Source organism: Mus caroli, chromosome 2 (assembly GCF_900094665.2).
Source record: "Mus caroli chromosome 2, CAROLI_EIJ_v1.1, whole genome shotgun sequence".
Taxonomy (NCBI): Eukaryota; Metazoa; Chordata; class Mammalia; order Rodentia; family Muridae; genus Mus; species Mus caroli.
Genome location: NC_034571.1, coordinates 71,509,558 through 71,533,063, shown reverse-complemented (window position 1 = coordinate 71,533,063; position 23,506 = coordinate 71,509,558). Strand labels below are relative to the sequence as shown.

General features: G+C 44.8%; 1 protein-coding gene across 46 annotated transcripts in view; it reads left to right on the top strand.

Annotated features, from left to right (window-relative positions):
* Ttn (titin) overlaps positions 1 to 18,006 on the top strand; it is a 271,446-nt gene extending 253,440 nt beyond the window's left edge. For all 46 annotated transcript variants that reach the window (XM_029473164.1, XM_029473037.1, XM_029473035.1 and 43 more), the window contains 19 exons: positions 152 to 457; positions 542 to 823; positions 990 to 1,583; positions 1,694 to 1,981; positions 2,083 to 2,382; positions 2,870 to 3,172; positions 3,453 to 3,755; positions 3,855 to 4,439; positions 4,572 to 4,877; positions 4,999 to 5,298; positions 5,904 to 6,479; positions 6,570 to 6,875; positions 7,097 to 7,690; positions 7,807 to 13,532; positions 13,663 to 13,819; positions 14,601 to 15,292; positions 15,396 to 15,549; positions 16,022 to 16,324; positions 16,666 to 18,006. In XM_029473164.1, coding sequence (XP_029329024.1) covers positions 152 to 457; positions 542 to 823; positions 990 to 1,583; positions 1,694 to 1,981; positions 2,083 to 2,382; positions 2,870 to 3,172; positions 3,453 to 3,755; positions 3,855 to 4,439; positions 4,572 to 4,877; positions 4,999 to 5,298; positions 5,904 to 6,479; positions 6,570 to 6,875; positions 7,097 to 7,690; positions 7,807 to 13,532; positions 13,663 to 13,819; positions 14,601 to 15,292; positions 15,396 to 15,549; positions 16,022 to 16,324; positions 16,666 to 16,964 — 12,374 coding nt within the window. In that variant the 3' untranslated portion in view covers positions 16,965 to 18,006. The remainder of the gene's footprint in view (positions 1 to 151; positions 458 to 541; positions 824 to 989; positions 1,584 to 1,693; positions 1,982 to 2,082; positions 2,383 to 2,869; positions 3,173 to 3,452; positions 3,756 to 3,854; positions 4,440 to 4,571; positions 4,878 to 4,998; positions 5,299 to 5,903; positions 6,480 to 6,569; positions 6,876 to 7,096; positions 7,691 to 7,806; positions 13,533 to 13,662; positions 13,820 to 14,600; positions 15,293 to 15,395; positions 15,550 to 16,021; positions 16,325 to 16,665) is intronic.
* The last annotated feature ends 5,500 nt before the right edge of the window (positions 18,007 to 23,506 follow it).

Genomic DNA, 23,506 nt, shown 5'->3' with positions numbered 1-23,506 from the left:
CATGAGAGTTGCCCTAGAGTATCAAAACTTCAAACATTGTTACAGAGAGGGTCTTCTTAAGTCCTCAATGCCTCTGTGAGTCTTGAAAACAAAACTGGAATTCCTAAAGCTTCCTCTTTTGTGCAATGCCTGTATCTCTTTTAAATTTCAGACACCCCTGGGTCACCTTCTGCTCCAAGAGTTGTGGATACCACCAAGCGCAGCATTAGTTTAGCATGGACCAAGCCCACGTACGACGGTGGTGCTGACATCATAGGATACGTCCTTGAAATGCAAGAGAAGGACACAGATCAATGGTGCCGAGTACATACGAACGCCACGATAAGAAACAACGAATTCACTGTGCCAGACCTTAAGATGGGCCAGAAGTACTCCTTCAGGGTTGCTGCTGTGAACGCCAAGGGTATGAGTGACTACAGTGAGACGACTGCTGAAATTGAGCCCGTGGAAAGACTAGGTATTTACGCAGAAACACTTACACGTGTTGTTTTCTCACCTTGTCCGCTCACGAATTAACTGCATTTTCATATTGACTTTCCAGAAATACCAGATCTTGAGCTTGCAGATGATCTGAAGAAGACCGTGATCGTTAGGGCTGGAGCCTCCTTGCGCCTGATGGTGTCTGTCTCCGGAAGACCTTCTCCTGTCATCACATGGAGCAAAAAAGGCATTGACCTTGCAAATCGGGCAATTATTGACAACACAGAGAGCTACTCTTTACTCATTGTGGACAAAGTTAATCGGTATGATGCTGGAAAATACACAATTGAAGCTGAAAACCAGTCTGGCAAGAAATCAGCAACGGTCCTAGTTAAAGTCTATGGTAAGTTAACTTTCTTAGGTTGAGCTAGCTTGCTACACCTTGGCCTATTATTGATTACCTCACTAGGGGAGGCCTACACTGACTATATTTTCCTGTAACATATACACCAAGTATCAATCAAGCAACAAAGAGTAAATATGAATCTTTCCCTCTGGTCTATTTTTAGATACTCCTGGTCCCTGTCCTTCAGTGAGCGTTAAAGAAGTTTCGAGAGATTCTGTGACCATCACTTGGGAAATCCCCACAATTGATGGTGGTGCTCCGGTCAACAATTACATTATTGAGAAGCGAGAAGCCGCCATGAGGGCATTCAAGACAGTAACCACCAAATGCAGCAAGACTCTTTACCGCATATCTGGACTCGTCGAGGGGACCATGTACTACTTTAGAGTGCTTCCAGAAAACATCTATGGCATCGGAGAGCCTTGTGAAACATCAGACGCAGTTCTAGTCTCAGAAGTACCTTTGGTGCCCACAAAACTCGAAGTGGTTGATGTCACCAAATCCACTGTCAGCCTTGCTTGGGAGAAACCACTCTATGACGGTGGAAGCCGACTCACCGGATATGTTCTTGAGGCCTGCAAAGCTGGCACCGAGAGATGGATGAAAGTTGTCACTTTGAAACCCACAGTCTTAGAGCACACTGTTATTTCCCTGAATGAAGGCGAGCAGTACTTGTTTAGAGTGAGGGCTCAAAATGAGAAAGGTGTGTCAGAACCGAGAGAGATCGTCACACCAGTGACCGTACAAGACCTCAGAGGTAGGTACTGAATGCCTATATAAATGCAAAATAAATGAAAACACTGAGGGTTCAAGACACTTCATCTTCAGATCATGTGTGAAAATAAACGCCTGATTTCTTTCTTACAGTGTTGCCAACGATCGACCTTTCCACAATGCCCCAAAAGACCATCCACGTCCCAGCTGGCAGACCAATTGAGCTGGTGATACCGATCGCTGGTCGGCCGCCACCTACTGCTTCCTGGTTCTTTGCCGGTTCTAAACTGAGAGAATCAGAGCGTGTCACAGTTGAAACCCACACTAAAGTCACCAAGCTAACCATCCGTGAAACTACTATAAGAGACACGGGAGAATATACGCTTGAACTAAAGAATGTTACTGGAACCACCTCAGAGACAATAAAAGTTATTATTCTTGGTAAGTATGTGTGACAGGGTTATAATTTAGTTATCAATGGTTATAAATCACTGGTTTTGATTTAAAGTAAAATGTAATCTCCTGATTTCTTAACCTTTTAGACAAGCCTGGTCCACCAACTGGGCCCATCAAGATTGATGAAATTGATGCCACGTCAGTTACGATATCCTGGGAACCTCCCGAATTGGATGGTGGTGCTCCACTGAGTGGCTATGTGGTAGAGCAGCGTGATGCTCATCGTCCAGGATGGCTGCCAGTTTCTGAGTCTGTAACAAGACCAACATTTAAGTTTACCAGACTCACCGAAGGAAATGAATACGTATTCCGAGTGGCTGCAACAAACCGCTTCGGGATTGGCTCATACTTGCAGTCTGAGGTCATAGAATGCCGAAGCAGCATCAGTAAGTTCTAGGACTCCTCCACCATTTCCTCTGTCGCCGACTCTGAATTTAGAGTCTATATGTCCCGATGAGAAGAAAAACAATAGCTTGTAAACATAACTCCTGGGTTTTCCGAAGGTTTCTAAACAGCCTTGCTTGGCAGCCTTCAACAGTGTTAGATTTATTTTCTTAATTTCTTTACTTGGTTGAAGAAAGGGAAAAAGTAAAGGAGTCTGAGGAACAAAGGCTGAGACGATGGATGAGGAAATAAAGGGAGGAAGAGAAAAACCATGCAAGGGAGGGACTATAGACAACCCAATAGAAGAAAGTATAATATGTGTGCTTAATAAATATCTATGAAAAATGGAAAAGGCACAAAAGTGACCGTGCTGGGAACATGGTCATTTGTCTTTCATTGCATCTAAAATACCAACTAAAACCACAATACATACAAACTGCATTTGTTACTCACGTTGACATATTGTATTTTTTTTCTGTCTTCCTGCAGGTATTCCTGGACCTCCAGAAACATTACAGATATTTGATGTCTCCCGTGATGGCATGACACTTACATGGTATCCACCTGAAGATGATGGTGGCTCCCAAGTGACTGGATATATCGTGGAACGTAAAGAAGTAAGAGCTGATCGGTGGGTCCGTGTAAATAAAGTACCAGTGACTATGACCCGGTACCGCTCCACCGGCCTTATTGAAGGCTTAGAATATGAACATCGGGTCACAGCCATTAATGCAAGAGGAACTGGAAAACCAAGTCGTCCTTCCAAACCCACCGTTGCCATGGATCCAATTGGTAAATATATTTCATATACGCCGAGTTGATTGTGATACAATGGTTAGTTGATAAAACTCATCCTTCTAAAGTATATGAGTTCTGAGTTCTATGAGTTCTGAGAAATATAGCTTTAGAATCACCACTGCAACAAAACTACAGAATACAAAAATATAAAACAAAAAAGTGCTCAGAGTCTATATTTTCAACAACACACATAATTTGTTATATAGCACAGTCAATATATAACCTTGCATCAACTGTAACAAGTACATATTTTTGTCTTTTTTTCCACCCCCAGCTCCACCAGGAAAACCACAAAATCCAAGAGTTACAGATACAACAAGGACATCAGTCTCCCTGGCCTGGAGTGTTCCGGAAGATGAAGGTGGATCTAAAGTCACAGGGTACTTGATTGAAATGCAAAAAGTAGATCAACGTGAATGGACCAAATGTAACACCACCCCAACCAAGATTCGGGAGTATACCCTAACACACCTACCTCAGGGCGCTGAATACAGATTCCGTGTCCTAGCTTGTAATGCTGGTGGACCTGGAGAACCTGCTGAGGTACCAGGAACAGTCAAAGTCACAGAGATGCTAGGTAAAATACATGACCATTTACTTCTTGCTACAATTTTATGACTTTTTCCTACCCCTCCATTCTAAAGAATCTAAATTGTAATCCTTCCTTTTTCCTCAGAATACCCTGACTATGAACTTGATGAGAGATACCAGGAAGGTGTCTTTGTTCGCCAAGGTGGGGTCATCAGGCTTACCATCCCAATCAAAGGAAAACCATTCCCAGTATGTAAATGGACCAAGGAAGGCCAAGACATTAGTAAACGTGCCATGATTGCAACATCGGAAACACATACTGAGCTTGTGATCAAAGAAGCAGACAGAAACGATTCTGGAACTTACGACTTGGTTCTGGAAAACAAATGTGGCAAGAAGACTGTTTATATTAAGGTCAAGGTGATAGGAAGTCCCAACACTCCAGAAGGGCCACTGGAATACGATGACATACAAGCCCGCTCTGTAAGGGTCAGCTGGAGACCTCCTGCTGACGATGGTGGTGCTGACATCCTGGGCTACATCCTTGAGAGAAGAGAGGTACCTAAGGCTGCCTGGTATACCATTGACTCCAGAGTCCGAGGCACATCTCTGGTGGTGAAAGGCCTCAAAGAAAACGTGGAATACCATTTCCGTGTCTCAGCAGAAAACCAGTTTGGCATAAGCAAACCCTTGAAATCTGAGGAGCCAGTCATACCAAAGACACCACTGAGTAAGTGCTCCTTTAGCCACAGAGGTATAGAAGTTGGTTTGAATGCTTACATTGCTTAAGTTACCACCAGCAGCTCATTATATCTGAGATTGCACTCTGATCCCCATGTGTGCTTTTCACTTGTGTTTATAGATCCACCAGAACCACCAAGCAATCCTCCTGAAGTACTTGATGTGACCAAAAGTTCTGTTAGCTTGTCATGGTCTCGACCTAAAGATGACGGCGGCTCTCGAGTGACGGGCTACTACATTGAACGCAAGGAGACATCCACTGACAAGTGGGTTAGACACAACAAAACCCAGATAACCACCACGATGTACACTGTCACCGGCCTTGTTCCCGATGCTGAGTACCAGTTCCGCATCATCGCACAGAATGACGTTGGCCTTAGTGAGACCAGCCCTGCTTCTGAACCTGTTGTTTGCAAAGATCCCTTTGGTAAGCAAAGAGTTTCCGAAAGGGACAAAAACACCAATGAAGCCAGCCAGGTTTTTTTGCCTTTGCCTTTTTTTCCCACCAGTAAACCTAATTCTTCTCTCAATTATCTTGAATATTGCAGATAAGCCAAGCCAACCAGGAGAACTTGAGATTCTCTCGATATCCAAAGACAGTGTCACCCTCCAGTGGGAGAAACCCGAATGTGATGGTGGCAAAGAAATCCTTGGATACTGGGTTGAATACAGACAGTCTGGAGACAGTGCTTGGAAGAAGAGCAATAAGGAACGGATCAAGGACAGACAGTTCACCATTGGAGGTTTGCTAGAAGCTACTGAATATGAGTTCCGAGTATTTGCTGAGAACGAGACTGGGCTCAGCCGACCACGTAGAACAGCTATGTCTGTCAAGACTAAACTAACATGTAAGTAGCCTATAGTTCTCTCTGCATGGGTTACAAACAAATCCTGTGGAAACCAACTCTTCCTGTAGTCTAAGTTAAACTATCCTGCTGGCATTTTTTATTTAGGGTGGTTTTCTGATCACATTTATTAGCATGTGTATACATGTCAAAGCCCTCAATTTTAATTCCATTCTCCGATAAAGCTTGCTGGGGTATAACTTGAGACTATAGAAACTAAGCGGGTTTTTTTGGAGTGGTTTACCCCTCTGATGCAATAGGCTTTTTAGTTTTGTCACTTTTTAGCAAGATTTGGAAGGTTAACAAACATACCCCACTTCCTAAGTAAGGACAAGAATCCTGTAAATTGGTCAAGAGACTCTTATTCCCTCAAAACCTCACATCATATCCTAATGCCCTCTCAACCATAAAAAGTTACAGTGTGACACAGTACGGTGATACACTGTCTTAATCACCATTTTCCATCTGACCCTAGAAAGATAAACGAATCTTAGATGTACATCATAGCACCTATAAAAGCTTAACAAATGGAATAATCCATTGGTGACATGCACAGATTATAGATTCAGTATGATGATGCATTTAACGTAATCTTTAATCATGTGCAGCTGGAGAAGCCCCAGGAGTGCGCAAAGAAATGGCTGATGTGACCACCAAATTAGGCGAAGCTGCACAACTCTCATGCCAGATAGTTGGAAGGCCCCTTCCTGACATTAAATGGTACCGGTTTGGTAAAGAGCTCATACAAAGCCGGAAGTACAAAATGTCCTCAGATGGGCGCACGCATACTCTGACAGTAATGACAGATGAACAAGAAGATGAAGGTGTTTACACATGTGTAGCCACAAATGAAGTAGGAGAAGTAGAAAGCAGCAGCAAGCTTCTTCTGCAAGCGGCACCACAGTTCCATCCTGGTTACCCACTGAAAGAGAAGTATTACGGGGCCGTGGGGTCTACGCTTCGGCTCCATGTTATGTATATTGGCCGCCCAGTACCTGCCATGACTTGGTTCCATGGCCAGAAACTTTTGCAAAACTCAGAAAACATCACCATTGAAAACACTGAGCACTATACTCACCTTGTCATGAAGAATGTCCAACGAAAGACTCATGCTGGGAAATACAAGGTTCAGCTCAGCAATGCCTTTGGGACAGTGGATGCCACCCTAGATGTGGAAATACAAGGTATTTTGCTTTGGCTTTCAGTGAGTGTCCTTTGAAAGATCTCAGGAGGCACAGTGTGAACCCTACTACAACTGTCCTTTCTCTCAACAGATAAACCAGACAAGCCTACTGGACCCATTGTGATTGAAGCACTACTCAAGAACTCTGTGGTGATCAGCTGGAAACCACCTGCTGATGATGGCGGCTCCTGGATCACCAATTATGTGGTAGAGAAATGTGAGGCCAAAGAAGGTGCTGAATGGCAATTGGTGTCTTCAGCCATCTCGGTGACAACTTGCAGAATTGTGAACCTCACAGAGAATGCCGGCTACTATTTCCGGGTCTCAGCTCAGAACACCTTTGGCATCAGTGAGCCACTAGAGGTCGCCTCCATTGTGATCATCAAGAGTCCATTCGGTGAGCAGAAATAGTTTGAGAGGAAATGGAAGGTTCAGATAATGTAAAATCTTTTTCTCTCACTTTAATTGACTGTTTCTATAATTTAGAGGGGAAAGCACATACCCTATCCTCCTCTTTGTAGTTTCACAGAACTTTGGAGTACTTCTGTTTATTTAAAATGAGATTTATTTTTAAATAAAGCTATTTTAAACATGGCAAATCTTTTTCTTTTCTAATAGAAAAGCCAGGTGTTCCTGGTAAACCAACCATCACTGCTGTCACAAAGGATTCTTGCGTTGTGGCTTGGAAGCCACCTGCAAGCGATGGCGGTGCAAAGATCAGAAATTACTACCTTGAGAGGCGCGAGAAGAAGCAAAACAAGTGGATTGCTGTGACGACAGAGGAAATTCGAGAAACTGTCTTCTCAGTGCAAAACCTTATTGAAGGTCTTGAATATGAGTTCCGTGTGAAATGTGAAAACCTGGGTGGAGAGAGTGAATGGAGTGAAATATCAGAACCCGTCACTCCAAAATCCGACGTCCCGATTCAGGCTCCACACTTCAAGGAGGAGCTGAGAAACCTGAATGTAAGGTATCAGAGCAACGCCACTTTGGTCTGCAAGGTGACCGGTCACCCAAAGCCTATTGTGAAATGGTACAGACAAGGCAAAGAAATTATCGCCGATGGACTCAAGTACAGGATTCAAGAATTTAAGGGCGGTTACCACCAGCTCATCATCGCAAGCGTCACAGATGACGATGCCACGGTGTACCAAGTCAGAGCCACCAACCAAGGGGGATCCGTGTCTGGCACTGCTTCCTTGGAAGTGGAAGGTAAAGGCCAATCTGTAAACATCAGTTTGGTATCAGATAACCTATTGTTACTGTGTGGGGTGAAGCATTATGAAGTCTTGCTAAATCACATTCTTTGTTCTTTTACCTTGATACAGTTCCAGCTAAGATACACTTGCCCAAGACTCTAGAAGGCATGGGAGCAGTCCATGCTCTCCGAGGGGAAGTGGTCAGCATCAAGATCCCCTTCAGTGGTAAGCCAGACCCGGTGATCACCTGGCAGAAAGGACAAGATCTCATCGATAATAATGGCCACTACCAAGTGATTGTCACAAGATCCTTTACGTCACTTGTCTTCTCCAATGGAGTGGAGAGAAAAGACGCTGGCTTCTATGTTGTCTGTGCTAAAAACAGATTTGGAATTGATCAAAAGACAGTCGAACTGGATGTGGCTGATGTCCCCGACCCACCTAGGGGTGTCAAAGTTAGTGACGTCTCACGCGATTCTGTCAACTTAACTTGGACAGAGCCAGCTTCTGATGGTGGTAGCAAGGTCACCAACTACATTGTGGAAAAGTGTGCAACTACTGCAGAAAGATGGCTCCGAGTGGGACAGGCCCGAGAAACCCGTTACACTGTGATCAACTTGTTTGGAAAAACAAGTTACCAGTTCCGAGTAATAGCTGAAAATAAATTTGGCCTGAGCAAGCCATCAGAGCCCTCAGAACCCACCGTGACCAAAGAAGATAAGACCAGAGCTATGAATTATGATGATGAGGTGGATGAAACCAGAGAGGTCACCACGACTAAAGCATCACACTCCAAAACTAAAGAACTCTACGAGAAATACATGATAGCTGAAGATCTGGGGCGTGGTGAGTTTGGAATTGTCCACCGTTGCGTTGAAACATCCTCAAAGAAGACATTCATGGCCAAATTTGTTAAAGTCAAAGGAACCGATCAGGTTTTAGTCAAGAAAGAGATTTCCATTCTAAACATTGCTAGGCACAGGAACATCTTATACCTCCATGAATCATTTGAAAGCATGGAAGAATTAGTTATGATCTTTGAATTTATATCAGGACTCGACATATTTGAACGCATCAATACGAGTGCCTTTGAACTTAATGAAAGAGAAGTTGTAAGCTATGTCCGCCAAGTCTGTGAAGCACTGGAGTTCTTACATAGCCAGAATATTGGCCACTTTGACATTCGACCAGAAAATATCATTTACCAGACAAGAAAGAACTCCACTATTAAAATAATAGAGTTTGGTCAAGCCCGTCAGCTAAAGCCAGGAGACAACTTCAGACTGCTGTTCACTGCCCCTGAATACTATGCCCCTGAAGTCCACCAGCATGATGTTGTCAGCACTGCCACGGACATGTGGTCGCTTGGTACGCTGGTGTATGTGCTACTGAGTGGAATCAACCCATTTTTGGCTGAAACTAACCAACAGATGATTGAGAACATCATGAATGCTGAATATACTTTTGATGAAGAAGCCTTCAAAGAAATTAGCCTTGAAGCAATGGATTTTGTCGACCGGCTATTGGTGAAAGAGAGAAAATCTCGCATGACAGCATCAGAGGCCCTGCAGCACCCATGGCTGAAGCAAAGGATCGACAGAGTCAGTACTAAAGTCATCAGAACACTGAAACATCGGCGGTACTACCACACCCTGATAAAGAAAGACCTCAATATGGTTGTATCAGCAGCCCGGATCTCCTGTGGTGGTGCAATACGATCTCAGAGGGGAGTGAGCGTGGCTAAAGTTAAAGTTGCATCCATTGAAATTGGCCCAGTCTCTGGGCAAATAATGCACGCCATTGGCGAAGAAGGTGGGTATGTCAAATATGTTTGCAAGATCGAAAATTATGATCAGTCTACCCAGGTGACCTGGTACTTTGGCGTGAGACAGCTGGAAAACAGTGAGAAATATGAAATCACCTATGAAGATGGAGTAGCCACCATGTATGTCAAAGACATCACCAAATTTGATGATGGGACCTACAGATGCAAAGTTGTCAATGACTACGGTGAAGATAGCTCTTACGCAGAGCTGTTTGTTAAAGGAGTGAGGGAAGTTTACGACTACTATTGCTGCCGAACCAAGAAAGTCAAGCGCAGAACAGATGCGATGCGGCTCCTTGAAAGGCCACCAGAATTTACCCTGCCTCTCTATAACAAGACAGCATACGTGGGTGAAAATGTCCGTTTTGGAGTAACTATTACCGTCCACCCAGAACCTCGTGTGACGTGGTATAAATCAGGTCAGAAAATCAAGCCAGGTGATGATGAAAAGAAATACACATTCGAGTCTGACAAGGGTCTTTATCAATTAACAATCAACAGTGTGACCACAGACGACGATGCTGAATACACCGTTGTGGCAAGGAACAAACATGGCGAAGACAGTTGTAAAGCAAAGCTGACGGTGACTTTACATCCACCCCCTACGGAAACCACGCTCAGACCCATGTTCAAGCGGCTGCTGGCAAATGCTGAATGCCATGAAGGCCAAAGTGTCTGCTTTGAGATCAGAGTTTCTGGCATCCCCGCACCAACATTAAAATGGGAGAAGGATGGCCAGCCGCTGTCGCTTGGGCCCCACATTGAAATTGTCCATGAAGGCTTAGATTATTATGCACTGCATATCAGGGATACTTTGCCAGAAGACACAGGTTATTACAGAGTCACGGCCACAAACACGGCTGGATCCACCAGCTGCCAGGCTCACTTACAGGTAGAGCGGTTGCGCTACGTCAAGCAGGAATTCCAGAGTAAAGAGGAACGTGAGCGCCATGTCCAAAAACAGATTGACAAGACACTGAGGATGGCTGAAATCCTTTCTGGAACTGAAACTGTGCCATTGACTCCCGTAGCCCAAGAGGCTCTGAGAGAAGCTGCCATTCTTTACAAACCAGCGGTGAGCACCAAGACTGTCAAAGGAGAATACCGACTTGAGACGGAGGTAAAGAAAGAGGAGAGAAAACTCCGCATGCCTTACGAAGTCCCAGAGCCCCGCAGGTTCAAACAAGCCACAGTAGAAGAAGACCAGCGCATCAAGCAGTTCGTGCCTATGTCTGACATGAAGTGGTATAAGAAGATCCGGGATCAATATGAAATGCCTGGGAAACTTGACAGAGTTGTCCAGAAAAGGCCCAAGCGCATCCGCCTTTCAAGATGGGAGCAGTTCTATGTGATGCCTCTTCCTCGCATTACTGACCAATACCGACCTAAATGGCGGATCCCCAAACTGACCCAAGATGATCTGGAAATGGTGAGGCCGGCCCGACGGCGTACCCCTTCCCCAGATTATGATCTTTACTATTATAGAAGGAGGAGACGCTCTCTGGGTGACATGTCAGATGAGGAACTGCTCCTCCCCATAGATGACTACCTAGCGATGAAAAGAACCGAAGAAGAGAGGCTGCGTCTGGAGGAGGAGCTTGAACTGGGCTTCTCGGCTTCACCCCCCAGCCGAAGCCCCCCGCGGTTTGAGCTGTCTAGCCTGCGCTATTCTTCACCACCAGCTCATGTCAAGGTGGAGGACAGAAGAAGAGACTTCAGGTACTCGACCTATCAAATCCCCACAAAGGAGGAAACCAGCACGAGTTATGCAGAGCTGCGGGAACGGCATGCCCAGGCCTCATACAGGCAGCCGAAGCTACGGCAGAGGATTATGGCCGAGAAGGAGGAAGAGGAGCTACTGCGGCCAGTGACAACCACCCAGCGTCTCTCAGAATACAAGAGTGAGCTGGACTACATGTCAAAGGAAGAAAAGTCTAAAAAGAAATCAAAACGACAGAGACAAGTGACAGAAATAACGGAAATCGAAGAGGAATATGAAATCTCAAGACGGGCTCAAAGGGAATCGTCCTCCTCCGTGTCCAGGTTACTGAGACGCCGTCGCTCCTTGTCTCCAACTTATATTGAGTTAATGAGACCAGTGTCTGAGCTGATCCGGTCCCATCCACGACCTGCTGAGGAATATGAAGATGATGCAGAAAGAAGGTCTCCTACTCCAGAGAGAACTCGCCCACGTTCTCCCAGCCCTGTGTCTAGCGAGCGATCCCTCTCAAGATTTGAGAGGTCTGCAAGATTTGACATCTTTTCCAGGTACGAGTCCATGAAAGCTGCCTTAAAGACTCAGAAGACATCGGAAAGGAAGTATGAGGTTTTGAGTCAGCAGCCTTTCACACTGGACCATGCCCCTCGAATCACACTGCGGATGCGCTCCCACAGGGTTCCCTGTGGCCAAAACACACGCTTCATCCTAAATGTCCAGTCGAAGCCAACTGCTGAGGTTAAATGGTACCACAATGGTGTAGAACTCCAAGAGAGCAGTAAGATTCATTACACCAACACAAGTGGGGTCCTGACCTTGGAGATTCTGGACTGCCAGGCTGAGGATGGTGGAACCTACCGTGCTGTGTGCACCAACTACAAAGGCGAGGCATCAGACTACGCAACCCTGGACGTAACTGGCGGAGCTTATACCACCTATGCATCCCAGCGCAGAGATGAGGAGGTCCCCAAGTCAGTCTTCCCTGAACTGACAAAAACAGAGGCATATGCAGTCTCGTCGTTCAAGAGAACATCTGAGCTGGAAGCTGCTTCTTCAGTCAGGGAAGTGAAGTCACAAATGACAGAGACGAGGGAAAGTCTCTCATCCTATGAGCATTACGCCTCTGCGGAAATGAAAAGCGCCACATCGGAGGAAAAGTCGCTGGAAGAAAAAGCCACAGTGAGAAAGATTAAGACAACACTGGCAGCAAGAATTTTAACCAAGCCACGCTCCATAACTGTCCATGAAGGTGAGTCTGCGAGGTTTTCCTGCGATACTGATGGGGAGCCGGTACCAACCGTGACCTGGCTGCGTGGAGGACAAGTAGTGAGTACTTCTGCTCGCCACCAAGTGACCACCGCCAAGTACAAGTCGACCTTTGAGATTTCTTCAGTCCAGGCCTCTGATGAGGGCAACTACAGCGTGGTAGTTGAAAACAGCGATGGGAAGCAAGAAGCACAGTTCACCCTGACCGTGCAAAAGGCCAGGGTTATTGAAAAGGCTGTGACGTCACCACCCAGAGTCAAGTCCCCAGAGCCTCGGGTGAAGTCCCCAGAAACAGTCAAGTCTCCCAAAAGAGTGAAATCTCCAGAACCAGTTGCTTCTCATCCAAAAGCCGTGTCACCCACGGAGACAAAGCCAACAGAGAAGGGTCAACAGCTCCCAGTCTCTGCCCCACCAAAGATAACTCAGTCCCTGAAAGCAGAAGCTTCCAAAGACATTGCAAAGCTGACCTGTGCGGTTGAAAGTAGTGCACTGTGTGCCAAAGAGGTCGCCTGGTATAAAGATGGCAAGAAACTCAAGGAAAATGGGCATTTTCAGTTTCATTACTCAGCAGATGGTACCTACGAACTCAAAATTCACAACCTTAGCGAATCTGATTGTGGAGAGTATGTTTGTGAGGTCTCTGGTGAAGGAGGAACTTCCAAAACCAGCTTCCAGTTTACTGGACAATCCTTCAAGAGTATCCACGAGCAGGTGTCAAGCATATCAGAAACTACTAAATCGGTTCAGAAAACTGCTGAGTCTGCAGAAGCCAAGAAATCCGCTCAGAAAACTGCTGAGTCAGTAGAAGACAAGAAAGCAGCACAGAAAACTGCTGAGTCACCAGAAGCCAAGAAACCTACACAGAAAACTGTTGAGTCACCAGAAGCCAAGAAGCAGGAACCAATAGCTCCTGAATCAATTTCCTCAAAGCCAGTAATTGTTACTGGGCTGCGGGATACAACAGTTTCTTCAGACAGTGTTGCTAAATTTACAATTAAAGTTACTGGAGAGCCCCAGCCAACTATCAGCTGGACAAAGGATGGAAAGGTAACCAATTCTAAAATGTCTTTTATTTTCTAGAAAAAAAAATCTCATGCCTCCCCCACTCATCCATACCTCCTAAAGAAAGTTCCATGTTAAGCTATTACTTAAAATTCCAATCACTTGCTTTCCACAGGCTATTGCACAAGGTAGTAAATACAAACTCTCTAGCAACAAAGAAGAATTCTTCTTAGAAATCCTCAAGACCGAGACATCTGATGGTGGACTTTACACCTGTACAGTAACAAATTCTGCTGGATCTGTGTCCTCAAGCTGCAAGCTGACAATCAAAGGTACGTGCAGTTTTGTCCTTAACCGATGTTTTCTAGAGAACAGTATTAATAGTTTCAGAACACAAACATACACAATTCTAAAATTAAACATTTTCTAATCCAGACACACAGATTTACAGTTAATATGGTATCAGCATAAAAGGTGTGTGTGATTGCATGAGATGCTGTCTGAGATCTCACAGATCTTACAAACCGTTCTCAGGAATAGTTAAGAATAAAGTCGGGCAGGTCTGGTGGCTCTAGCGTGGAATCATTACATTGGGTTATGGCAGGAGAGTAAGGAACTTAGCCTCAGTTGTATAGCGAACTTGAAGTCAGCCCGGGCTATATATGAGGCCCTGTTTCAAAAAATAAAATTAAATAAAACTGAGTGAATACACACTGTGGTAGTTCCTCTCAAACTTGTATGCTTGTCATTTTCCAAGGAGCACAAACTTAGTGAGGGAGTCACACTCGTATCCCAGTTAACATTAGTTCATCTCAGTCTTTCAAAAGATAACTTTTCAGTTGCTTCACAGTCCTCAGCCAAACCTCTGCTTACTCTGCTCAAGACTCGTTTCCCCTCATGTCGTAAAATTATCCTAATTTAATCTAGTTTAAGAAACTATTATGCCCAATCTCAAAAGTCATAAATTTTCTACAATTGGAACTGAGAATGGTGTTACCTACACATGAGATAGAGGTTGACCCTCGTCTTTGACTATAATCACAGAGTAGAATCTACAAAAGTGGAGAAAATCACATTCCAATTAAGTCTACTTACAGAGGTTTCTTTTTTTAGCTGTAAAAGACACCGAGGCACAGAAAGTATCTACCCAGAAGACATCTGAAGTCACATCTAAGAAGAAAGCGAGTGCCCAAGAGGAAATTTCTCAAAAAGCCCTAACTTCTGAAGAAATCAAAATGTCAGAAGTAAAATCTCATGAAACGGTGGCCATCAAGGAGGAAGCGTCCAAAGTTCTGATTGCTGAGGAGGTCAAGAAATCAGCAGCAGCCTCCCTGGAGAAATCCATCATCCACGAAGAAGTCACCAAAACCTCACAGGCTTCAGAAGAAGTCAAAACTCACTCGGAGATCAAAACACTGTCTACCCAGATGAACATAACCAAGGGCCAGCGAGCAACCCTGAAAGCCAACATTGCTGGGGCCACAGATGTGAAATGGGTCCTGAACGGCACTGAGCTTCCAAACTCAGAGGAATACAGATACGGGGTATCTGGCAGTGACCAAACTCTCACCATCAAGCAAGCCAGTCACAGAGAGGAAGGGATCCTCACCTGCATAGGCAAAACCAGCCAGGGAGTTGTCAAGTGTCAGTTTGACTTGACCCTGAGCGAAGAACTCTCGGATGCTCCAAGCTTCATCACACAGCCCAGATCTCAAAACATTAACGAGGGACAAAATGTTCTCTTTTCTTGTGAGGTCAGCGGGGAGCCATCCCCTGAAATTGAGTGGTTTAAAAATAACCTGCCAGTAAGTTTAAATTTCGAATATATATTGGAGAAAATTTAAAATATCACGTCCCTTGCCACAGACTTCAATGCCTCTTTTCTATTTTTTTTTATATTCTTTTTAGATTTCCATTTCTTCAAATATCAGCGTGAGTCGCTCCAGAAACGTGTACACTCTTGAAATCCGAAATGCGTCTGTAAGTGACAGCGGAAAGTACACAATTAAGGCCAAGAATTTCCACGGCCAGTGCTCTGCAACAGCGTCCCTCACGGTACTCCGTAAGTACACCTTTGCCATTTTCCCTAAGACGTCAGGGCAGGTGAGGTGTGCACGTGTGTGAGAAAGACAGGCCTCTTATTGGAATTCATCCTCATAACCACTTTCTCTAAATGGAAATTTTGGTAAGTTAAAAATTTGCAAGTAAAGCTACCAACAGCCCTTGTAAGACTTTCCAGGATACTTCACATGTTAATTATCTTATATATGGTTAATCATTTTTCTCCCAGCAACTTCTAGCAGCTGCATGTAATATTTAGGAACGTAAGGATCATTTCTTGGAGCCATTGAGCTAGCTCTTGACAACTGTATGTATGTATATATGTATTTGCTTATGCTTCAACAGCAAACTGTTTGGGTTGTGTTTTTCTGTGTGCGTATGTTAAGTTTTCATTCTCGTTAAAGTCATCGTCAGATTGTCACCGAGTAACCAGTTGTCTTTGATGTCCCCCGTGTATCTGCTATGCTCTACAGCTCTGGTGGAAGAACCACCGAGAGAGGTGGTATTGAAAACGAGCAGTGACGTGAGCTTGCACGGAAGCGTCTCGTCTCAGTCCGTCCAAATGTCTGCCTCTAAGCAGGAGGCATCCTTCAGCAGCTTCAGCAGCAGCAGTGCTAGCAGCATGACTGAAATGAAGTTTGCGAGCATGTCTGCCCAAAGCATGTCTTCCATGCAAGAGTCCTTTGTAGAAATGAGTTCCAGCAGTTTTATGGGAAAATCTAGCATGACACAACTGGAAAGCTCAACCAGTAGAATGCTCAAAGCAGGCGGAAGAGGTGAGCAAAAGAGTTCCTGGTAGAGGTAGATCAAGCCACCTAGCATGGCATCATTCTAGAGCAGTGGTTCTCCACCTTCCTAATGCTGCGACCCTTTAATACAGGTCCTCACGTTGTCGCGACTCTCAATCATGAAATTATTTTTGTTGCTACTTCCCAACTGTAATTTTGCGACCTTTATGAGTCGTAATGTAAATATGTTTGGAGGTACACGTTGGCCACAGGAGTCACGGCCCACATGTTGAGAACCACTGTCTTAGTGCATTAAAAGTCAATAGAAAGCGAATAGGATTTCTTGTTTTCGGTGACCCTAAAAACTTTTCTGTTGCTGTTTCATAAAGGAATTCCACCTAAAATTGAAGCTCTTCCCTCTGATATCAGCATCGACGAAGGCAAAGTCCTAACAGTAGCCTGTGCTTTTACTGGGGAGCCTACTCCAGAAATAACATGGTCCTGTGGTGGAAGGAAAATCCAAACCCAAGAACAACAAGGAAGATTCCACATTGAAAACACAGATGACCTGACCACCCTGATCATCATGGACGTACAGAAACAAGACGGCGGACTTTATACCCTAAGCTTAGGGAATGAATTTGGATCTGACTCTGCCACTGTGAATATTAATATCCGTTCTATGTAAGAGGGCCAGGGCCAAGAGCGGGGGCCCTTACACTCAATGCTCATTCATAATCTCTCTCAAATGATTCACATGAACTAATCTTTCTGACCTGTAAATATTTTTAAGTAGTTTTATATCCATCTGAATGAGTCACAGTTCCAAAACTATGCATTTCAATCCTTTCATACTTGACCTGAGAATATTTGCTAATGACATACATGTACATACTGTATATAGCCGGGTTCACGGTTATAAAGTTTTGTACCATTTTATTTTATGACATTTTACACTGTAACTTTTGAAACTAACTGTTGGTGGGAGAAAGTTTCTTATAGATTATGGAACGAATACCCTGCCAATACTTAATCAATCTTTGTGCCTCAACATACTGTTGATGTCTAAGTATGCCTCAGTGGGTTGAGAAATTCCCCACTGAAGATGTCCTATCCACCTAAAAAAAGGATGCTTCTGTACATGTCCCTGACATGTGCACTGACACCTATTGAATCAGAAATGTAAGGCATTGGTGATGTTTGCATCTACCCTCCTGTAAGCAACACTTTAACGTCTTACGTTTTCTCTGATGATGTCACACTGAAAATTATCATGACAAACTATAACCAGAGCAAAGTGTAACGGCCATACACTTTGTTCGCCCACTTCACACTGTCTCTGGCATACAGAGTGCATGGATAGCTTGGGAAATGTACCATCTCCTGGCCATCCCCTCGTCTAACCAAGCTATGCAAGTGTTCCTATGCCAGAGCGGTGTCGACTCCTGGAGGTCCCAGGTGCAGCTCCTGCCTCGTGTGGTAGTTCTAAATTCAAATTTCACCAGGAACTGGGCAACTAAGCAATGAGCCACAGCAAAATAATAATAATTACAAAAACGTAACAACAAGTGAAGCTGTTGTTAAAACAACAATACTACCAACTGCCCATAAAAAAAAAATTACTAATTTGATGTAGTCCTTTTCGCGCCAGTATATGTTCAATTGGTAGTTATAAATGTTGGACCTCCTTGAGAATAAAAATAATAAAGCAAGCTATCTGCACCTCAAAATGTGTGGTTGGTTGTTTTCTGTGCAATTCTGGAGAGAAACTATAGCTTCTACACAGAGCATGGATTACCATAGACAGGATAAGAAACTGCAAGTTCCAATGTTAAAAACATACTCAAAGCACATTGCTATATTAGATGAATTAAATAATTTTGTTTTAAAAGCCTAGTTCTCAAGAATAAATTTATCCAAAAAGTCTGTCTTTCAAACTTATCAAGAAAGATGGTTTCATAGGAAACAATTCAATTAAATTAACTACTACAGCTACAAACAGAGCAAATAACAGGTCTTAGGACTAATAAAGATCTTAAGTAGTGTAGTTAGTTCAAACGATTAATAGCACGGGAGAGATGACTCAGTGGTTAAGAGCACTGGATGTTCTTCCAGAGGGTCAGGGTTCAATTCCCAGACAGATTTGCAACTGTCTATTACTCCAGTTCTAGAGTATCTCACGCAGGCTTTCTGGGCACCAAGCATGCACGCAGTACATACACACACATGCAGGCAAAGCAACCATTTCCATAAAATAAAATAATTTAAAAACAACTGATATTTACTCGATACTAAAAAGCTTATGCCATAAAAACCCATATTTGTCCACTTCAATTAGCTAAGACTATCAACACACTTGCCTAAAATGACATCAATATTAACTAGAGGCCAAAACCGAAGACAACATGCTTTAATTTTTTACTTCTCTAAAAGACCACTTTGGGTCTTTATTAACAGATTCAGCAAGTTTCCTGGTTTAAGTCAGATTTCCTGGCATCAACCCTAGTTCTGGCGTCAGCAGAGTCTTGAGTAAGATCTTGTTAGCTGCCCACTTTAGTGGAGCCATGCCCTGCTCACAGGCCTGCCTGCCTACCTGGTAAATCCTTGGTAGGAGTGCAACAGCAGGTGATCAAGACAAACATTCTCCTCAGCCAAGTCCTTGATGACTACCACAGGAAGGAAGGAGCTACAGGACAGAGAATGAAAACAACACCACAAGAATGTAGCATCAACAAGCCCCCCCCCGCCTGATCTCAGGAAGCACAAGCCACCGAGATGCTTCAAGAAGCAAGGATGCCCCTGGGTGGCCCTTAAATCAATCAGCAGCTGTAGTCTTTGGGACTGGGGAGGGGAAGAGAGACAGAAGGAGGTATGCAGACAAGAGAGCCCCTGTTGGGCAGGGTGGTTTTCTTCTTACAGGGGCAGTTAAACAGTCAACACCCAAGAAACTCCAAGTGAGAAAGATCCCAACACATCCCTCTGGCAGTGAGGGAACCGGTAACACCAGGCACATCTCACCTTCGTTAACTGCTCATGCTTCAAAATAAGAGACCAGGGCTGATAACTCAGCCAGTAGTGATGTTGGCCAAGCAAGAGGACTTGAATTCATTCCCCAGAAAAAACAAAATGTGGTGGCATAGATTTGTAATCCCAGCGCTGGAGAAGGTAGTCCAGCCAACCCAGCCTGTTCAGGGAGCCCTGGGTCAATGAGAGTTCCTGCCTCCAAAAACCACTGTGGCACCCACCTGAGGAGGAATGACACCTAAGATTGTCTTCTGGCCTCCACAGGCAACTGTGCACCCACACTCATGCGAGGGCTTGCAAAGGGTGATTCCCTGAGGATAACTCTGGCTTTGATGTATGGGCATACCGCCTATCAGTCACAGCCTGTGATTGCCCCTGCCCCTGGCCCTGCCCCTGCCCCTTGGGGAGGGGAACGTCAGCAACTTCTTTCAAAGGGGAAATGTACCTGAAGCTAAGGCCTGATTTGCATTTTACACCTCAGTGGAAGCTCCTGGCTGGACCACAGAATACTGCTGATGGGTACACTCAAGGGAATTGCCCTGGGACACAGAGATGGAACTCTTTGACCCTAGCTCCTGCCACCTTTTTCCTAGTTCCTCTGTGAAGAGCAATTCCCACTGAGGAGGATATCATTGCTGTTTCCTGCTCTCCCTCCTTCCATAATCTGGGGAATGGCCCCTGGTTCCTCAGTGCTTCATCTCCAAGTCATATTAATTGTCCTTTCCCCATTCCCATCAACAAGGGGCAACAGAAAGCAGGAAGAAGAAAAAAATACACAGCCCTCCTAGATTCCAACCCACCAAACTTGCTGGCTGTCATCACTCCCCTCCTGCCCTTTCTTCCTGTTTTATAATCCACATCCTGGTTATACTGCAAGCAGAGTATGTTGAAATTACACACCTGCATTGAAGACATGTGAGGTGACCTGAATGCTAACCTCAAATCTAGGCTGTGCTTACTGGTTGGCATGAGTTAGAGGTGGCGAGCTTCAGCATTCTTCCGTGGTCCCATTCCTACAATGGGAACAACATTCTCAGTACTGTTGGGAGCATTAGGCAAGGTATTTCATGTAAAGTTCATATAGTGGTGCTCAGCGTGGCATCCAAAACATATGAGCAAGTTCTTCTTAGGGGCCACCATGTAGAAGAAGGAAGCTACCCTAGAGTCTCACCGATAGTTCCCAAACACATGAGTTTGCTAGGGCAATTGAAAACAAGTCCTAGTGACTGCCTTGCACAAAACAAAGAAACTCAGTTCTGGAGATGAGAAATCCAAAATTCCAGGTCTGCAGGGTTGTTCCTGAGAGCTGTGAGGGGAGAACCTGCCCCAAACCTCAGTTCATGCATGTCTATCTCCCACCCTCTCCCCTTCAGGAGAACAGCCATGCTGGACCAGGATCCATCTTAATTCACTTCATCTCTCCAAAAAGACCCATCTCATCACATTAGATCATTAGGTCACATCCCACGGTAATAGAGGTTTAGAATCCAGCATCTCTTTGGCGGAAGATAAAAACCTCAGCTTGTAACACTAGAAGTGACAGGCATATCTACAGTCTCATAGGAACACTTTGATGGAGTCTTTCCAAACATGGCCATCCTCTATCCAATAGTAGTGGGTTGTAGAACAGAATCACATGGCAGTGGGTAAGATGATGAACCAGGAATGATCAGCTAAGAAAAAGGTTGGATGCCCGCTTCCATGGTGACCGGTAAGAATATTTTCAGACTGCTCCAGGATGATAAAGGAAATCTTGGTACCAAAGGACATTTTTAAGACAATTGACAATGTCCGGTTTCCTGGCATCAGGAGAAGGCAGTCTGCTGGGTAAAGGACTTTGAACATAGGGTAGTCCAGGGATCTGCATCGCACAGCTGTAGATTACAAAGACTTGCTTTTATATCTTTGAATAGTCATGAGTGTTTGCTCTGTTCCTTGGGCTGTTAACAGAGCAGTTCCTATATAATTCCTCCGAAAGCAGAGGAAGCAACCAACACCACCCCGGAAACACCTGTGAAGGACCTGATGCTCTGAATAACCTTTCCTCATGCAGTCAGGAGAGGCTGTTAATAGTCCTTGTATAAGGCCCCTCACAAACCAGGTGCTTCTAAACAGAGCCTTAAGGACTAAAGTTTCTTGCTAGGGATAAGGTATAAATTCCTTGAGTTTAAAGGGACAAGCCAAGAGTTTTCAAGGGAACCTTGTTACCAAACCCGTCTTAGAGGAACATGGAGTCAGAATCCGTCCCTTACACTGCTGCACATGACTGAAGCTAGCTTCTATTTGGCAGGTGCCAGCTCAAAACCCACCATAATCTGCTTTGAGATTCTGGTCAGGAGAGGAATAAAGGTCCTACTAGTTGCCCAATGTGCTGTAAAACTTGGCCTATGTCCCTGAGGAGGGCAACTATCCCCCGTCTACTGCCACTTAGCTGTCTGGAACTCAAACGGGAGGAATTTTGTAGCATCAATACACCCATCTGGCTAGCAGACATAAGGGAAGCTGAACTGCCTTGCCAATAAAAATAAAGTCCCCTTACAGAGAACTCAGTCAGTGGAGAGACCACAGGAAGGAAGCCTGAAAGTGGAAGATCACTAGGGTCTATGACTAACATTGCTCCTGTAGCTTGCTTTTCCGTTGCTGAGACAAATCACTCACCAAAACCAACTTAGATCAAGAAAAGCTTTGTTTCACCATGTCCCATCACAGTCCATCAAGTCACGCCCACACAGGAGCTTGAGGCAGGAACTGAAGCCAACTGCTGAAGAAGGGAAAATACTGGCTCACTGCCTACTAGCTTCCCCAGCTTCCTCTCTGAACCCAGGACCACCTGCGGAGGGGTGGCACCACCCACTGTGGGCTGGGCCATCCCACACCATTCATTAATCAAGAAAATGCTCCTCAGACACAGGCCAACCTGATGGAGGCAATTCATCAATTGCAGCTCCCTCTTCCCAGGTTGAAGGGACTCTGGCCAGTGCAAGCTTGGTGGGCATAGCTCTGGCAGGCATGCCCTTCCCTCCCACTCCCTCTGCCTTGCTAAAAACCCTACATTCCTAAAGCTAGCCCCCAAGGTCTATTCCCTTATTTGGCCACTTCCTCCTCCTGAGGTGACTACTACAGTTTAGCTATCAAAGTATTTAAGTCCAGCAATCAAAAGGGCCCTTGGCTTACCTAATTAACATGCCCAGTTAAAATGAAACGCCTCATCCTTACACAGAACGGTTTCCCCCTTGTACCTTTATAAACCATCATTTCTCTATGTGCCACATCTGTCTACTCTCTACCTAGAGGCAGCCCTTTGTCACACTCTGGGAGAAATACCCTGCCCCATCTCCCTTTCCCCTTGATTCCCCTCTCCTTTGTTCCCTTCCCCTTCTCCCTCTTCCTCGTCTTCTATCTTTGTTCCTTATCCCCACCCTCTGACCCTGGAGCAAATAAATCTAGTTTGCGTTAAGAACTTGGTTTTGGGGAGTCCTAAGCAGATACTTTTCCTTTCACGGGGAACTCTTCTGACTCCAGTTTTGTCATGTTGACAACAGCTAACCAGCACATTACCCAAAGCCACTCAATGAGCAGCAGACCTGGATCTTCAGAAGCCAAGTCTGTATATCCATGTCCTGCCACTACTTCCTCACTCAAAAAGACAAACCCATTGAATAATGGGGAGATGAGAAGCAGTGCTAGTTTAGGGTGGAGTGGCTTCCAATTTGAAGCTCAGCTCTAAAACAGGCACAAACAGCAAAATCCCTTCAGTTTATTCCCTATTTTCGAAACAAAAGCCAAAACCTCACTTGCAATGTAGCCAATCTGTCCTCCTCTCAGAAAGCTGAGGCTTAGAAATTACACGGACCACTGAAACTTTCCTGAGGTCTGCAAGAGCCAGGAAATAGGAAGGGTGCTTACCTGACTCAGCATGTCACACTGGGGCAGAGTGAAGGCAGAGTTTTCTAGAAACTGTATCACTGGATCCTAAAGTAAAAAACAAAACCCACATTTTCCCATTCACTCTTCAGATATCCTGACAAAATATTCTGCCTGATTCCTGAGGGCTGGTTGGAGGCATTGGCCTCCTGATACTTCTTAGAATGTTAGTGGGTGTTGCCATGGTAATGGAGCTTTCTGTGAGGTAAGTGCTTGGTGGGCATTATTCTACACTAAGAACCTACTTCTGGACTCGCCCTGACTGGGAAAATAGCCCAACAC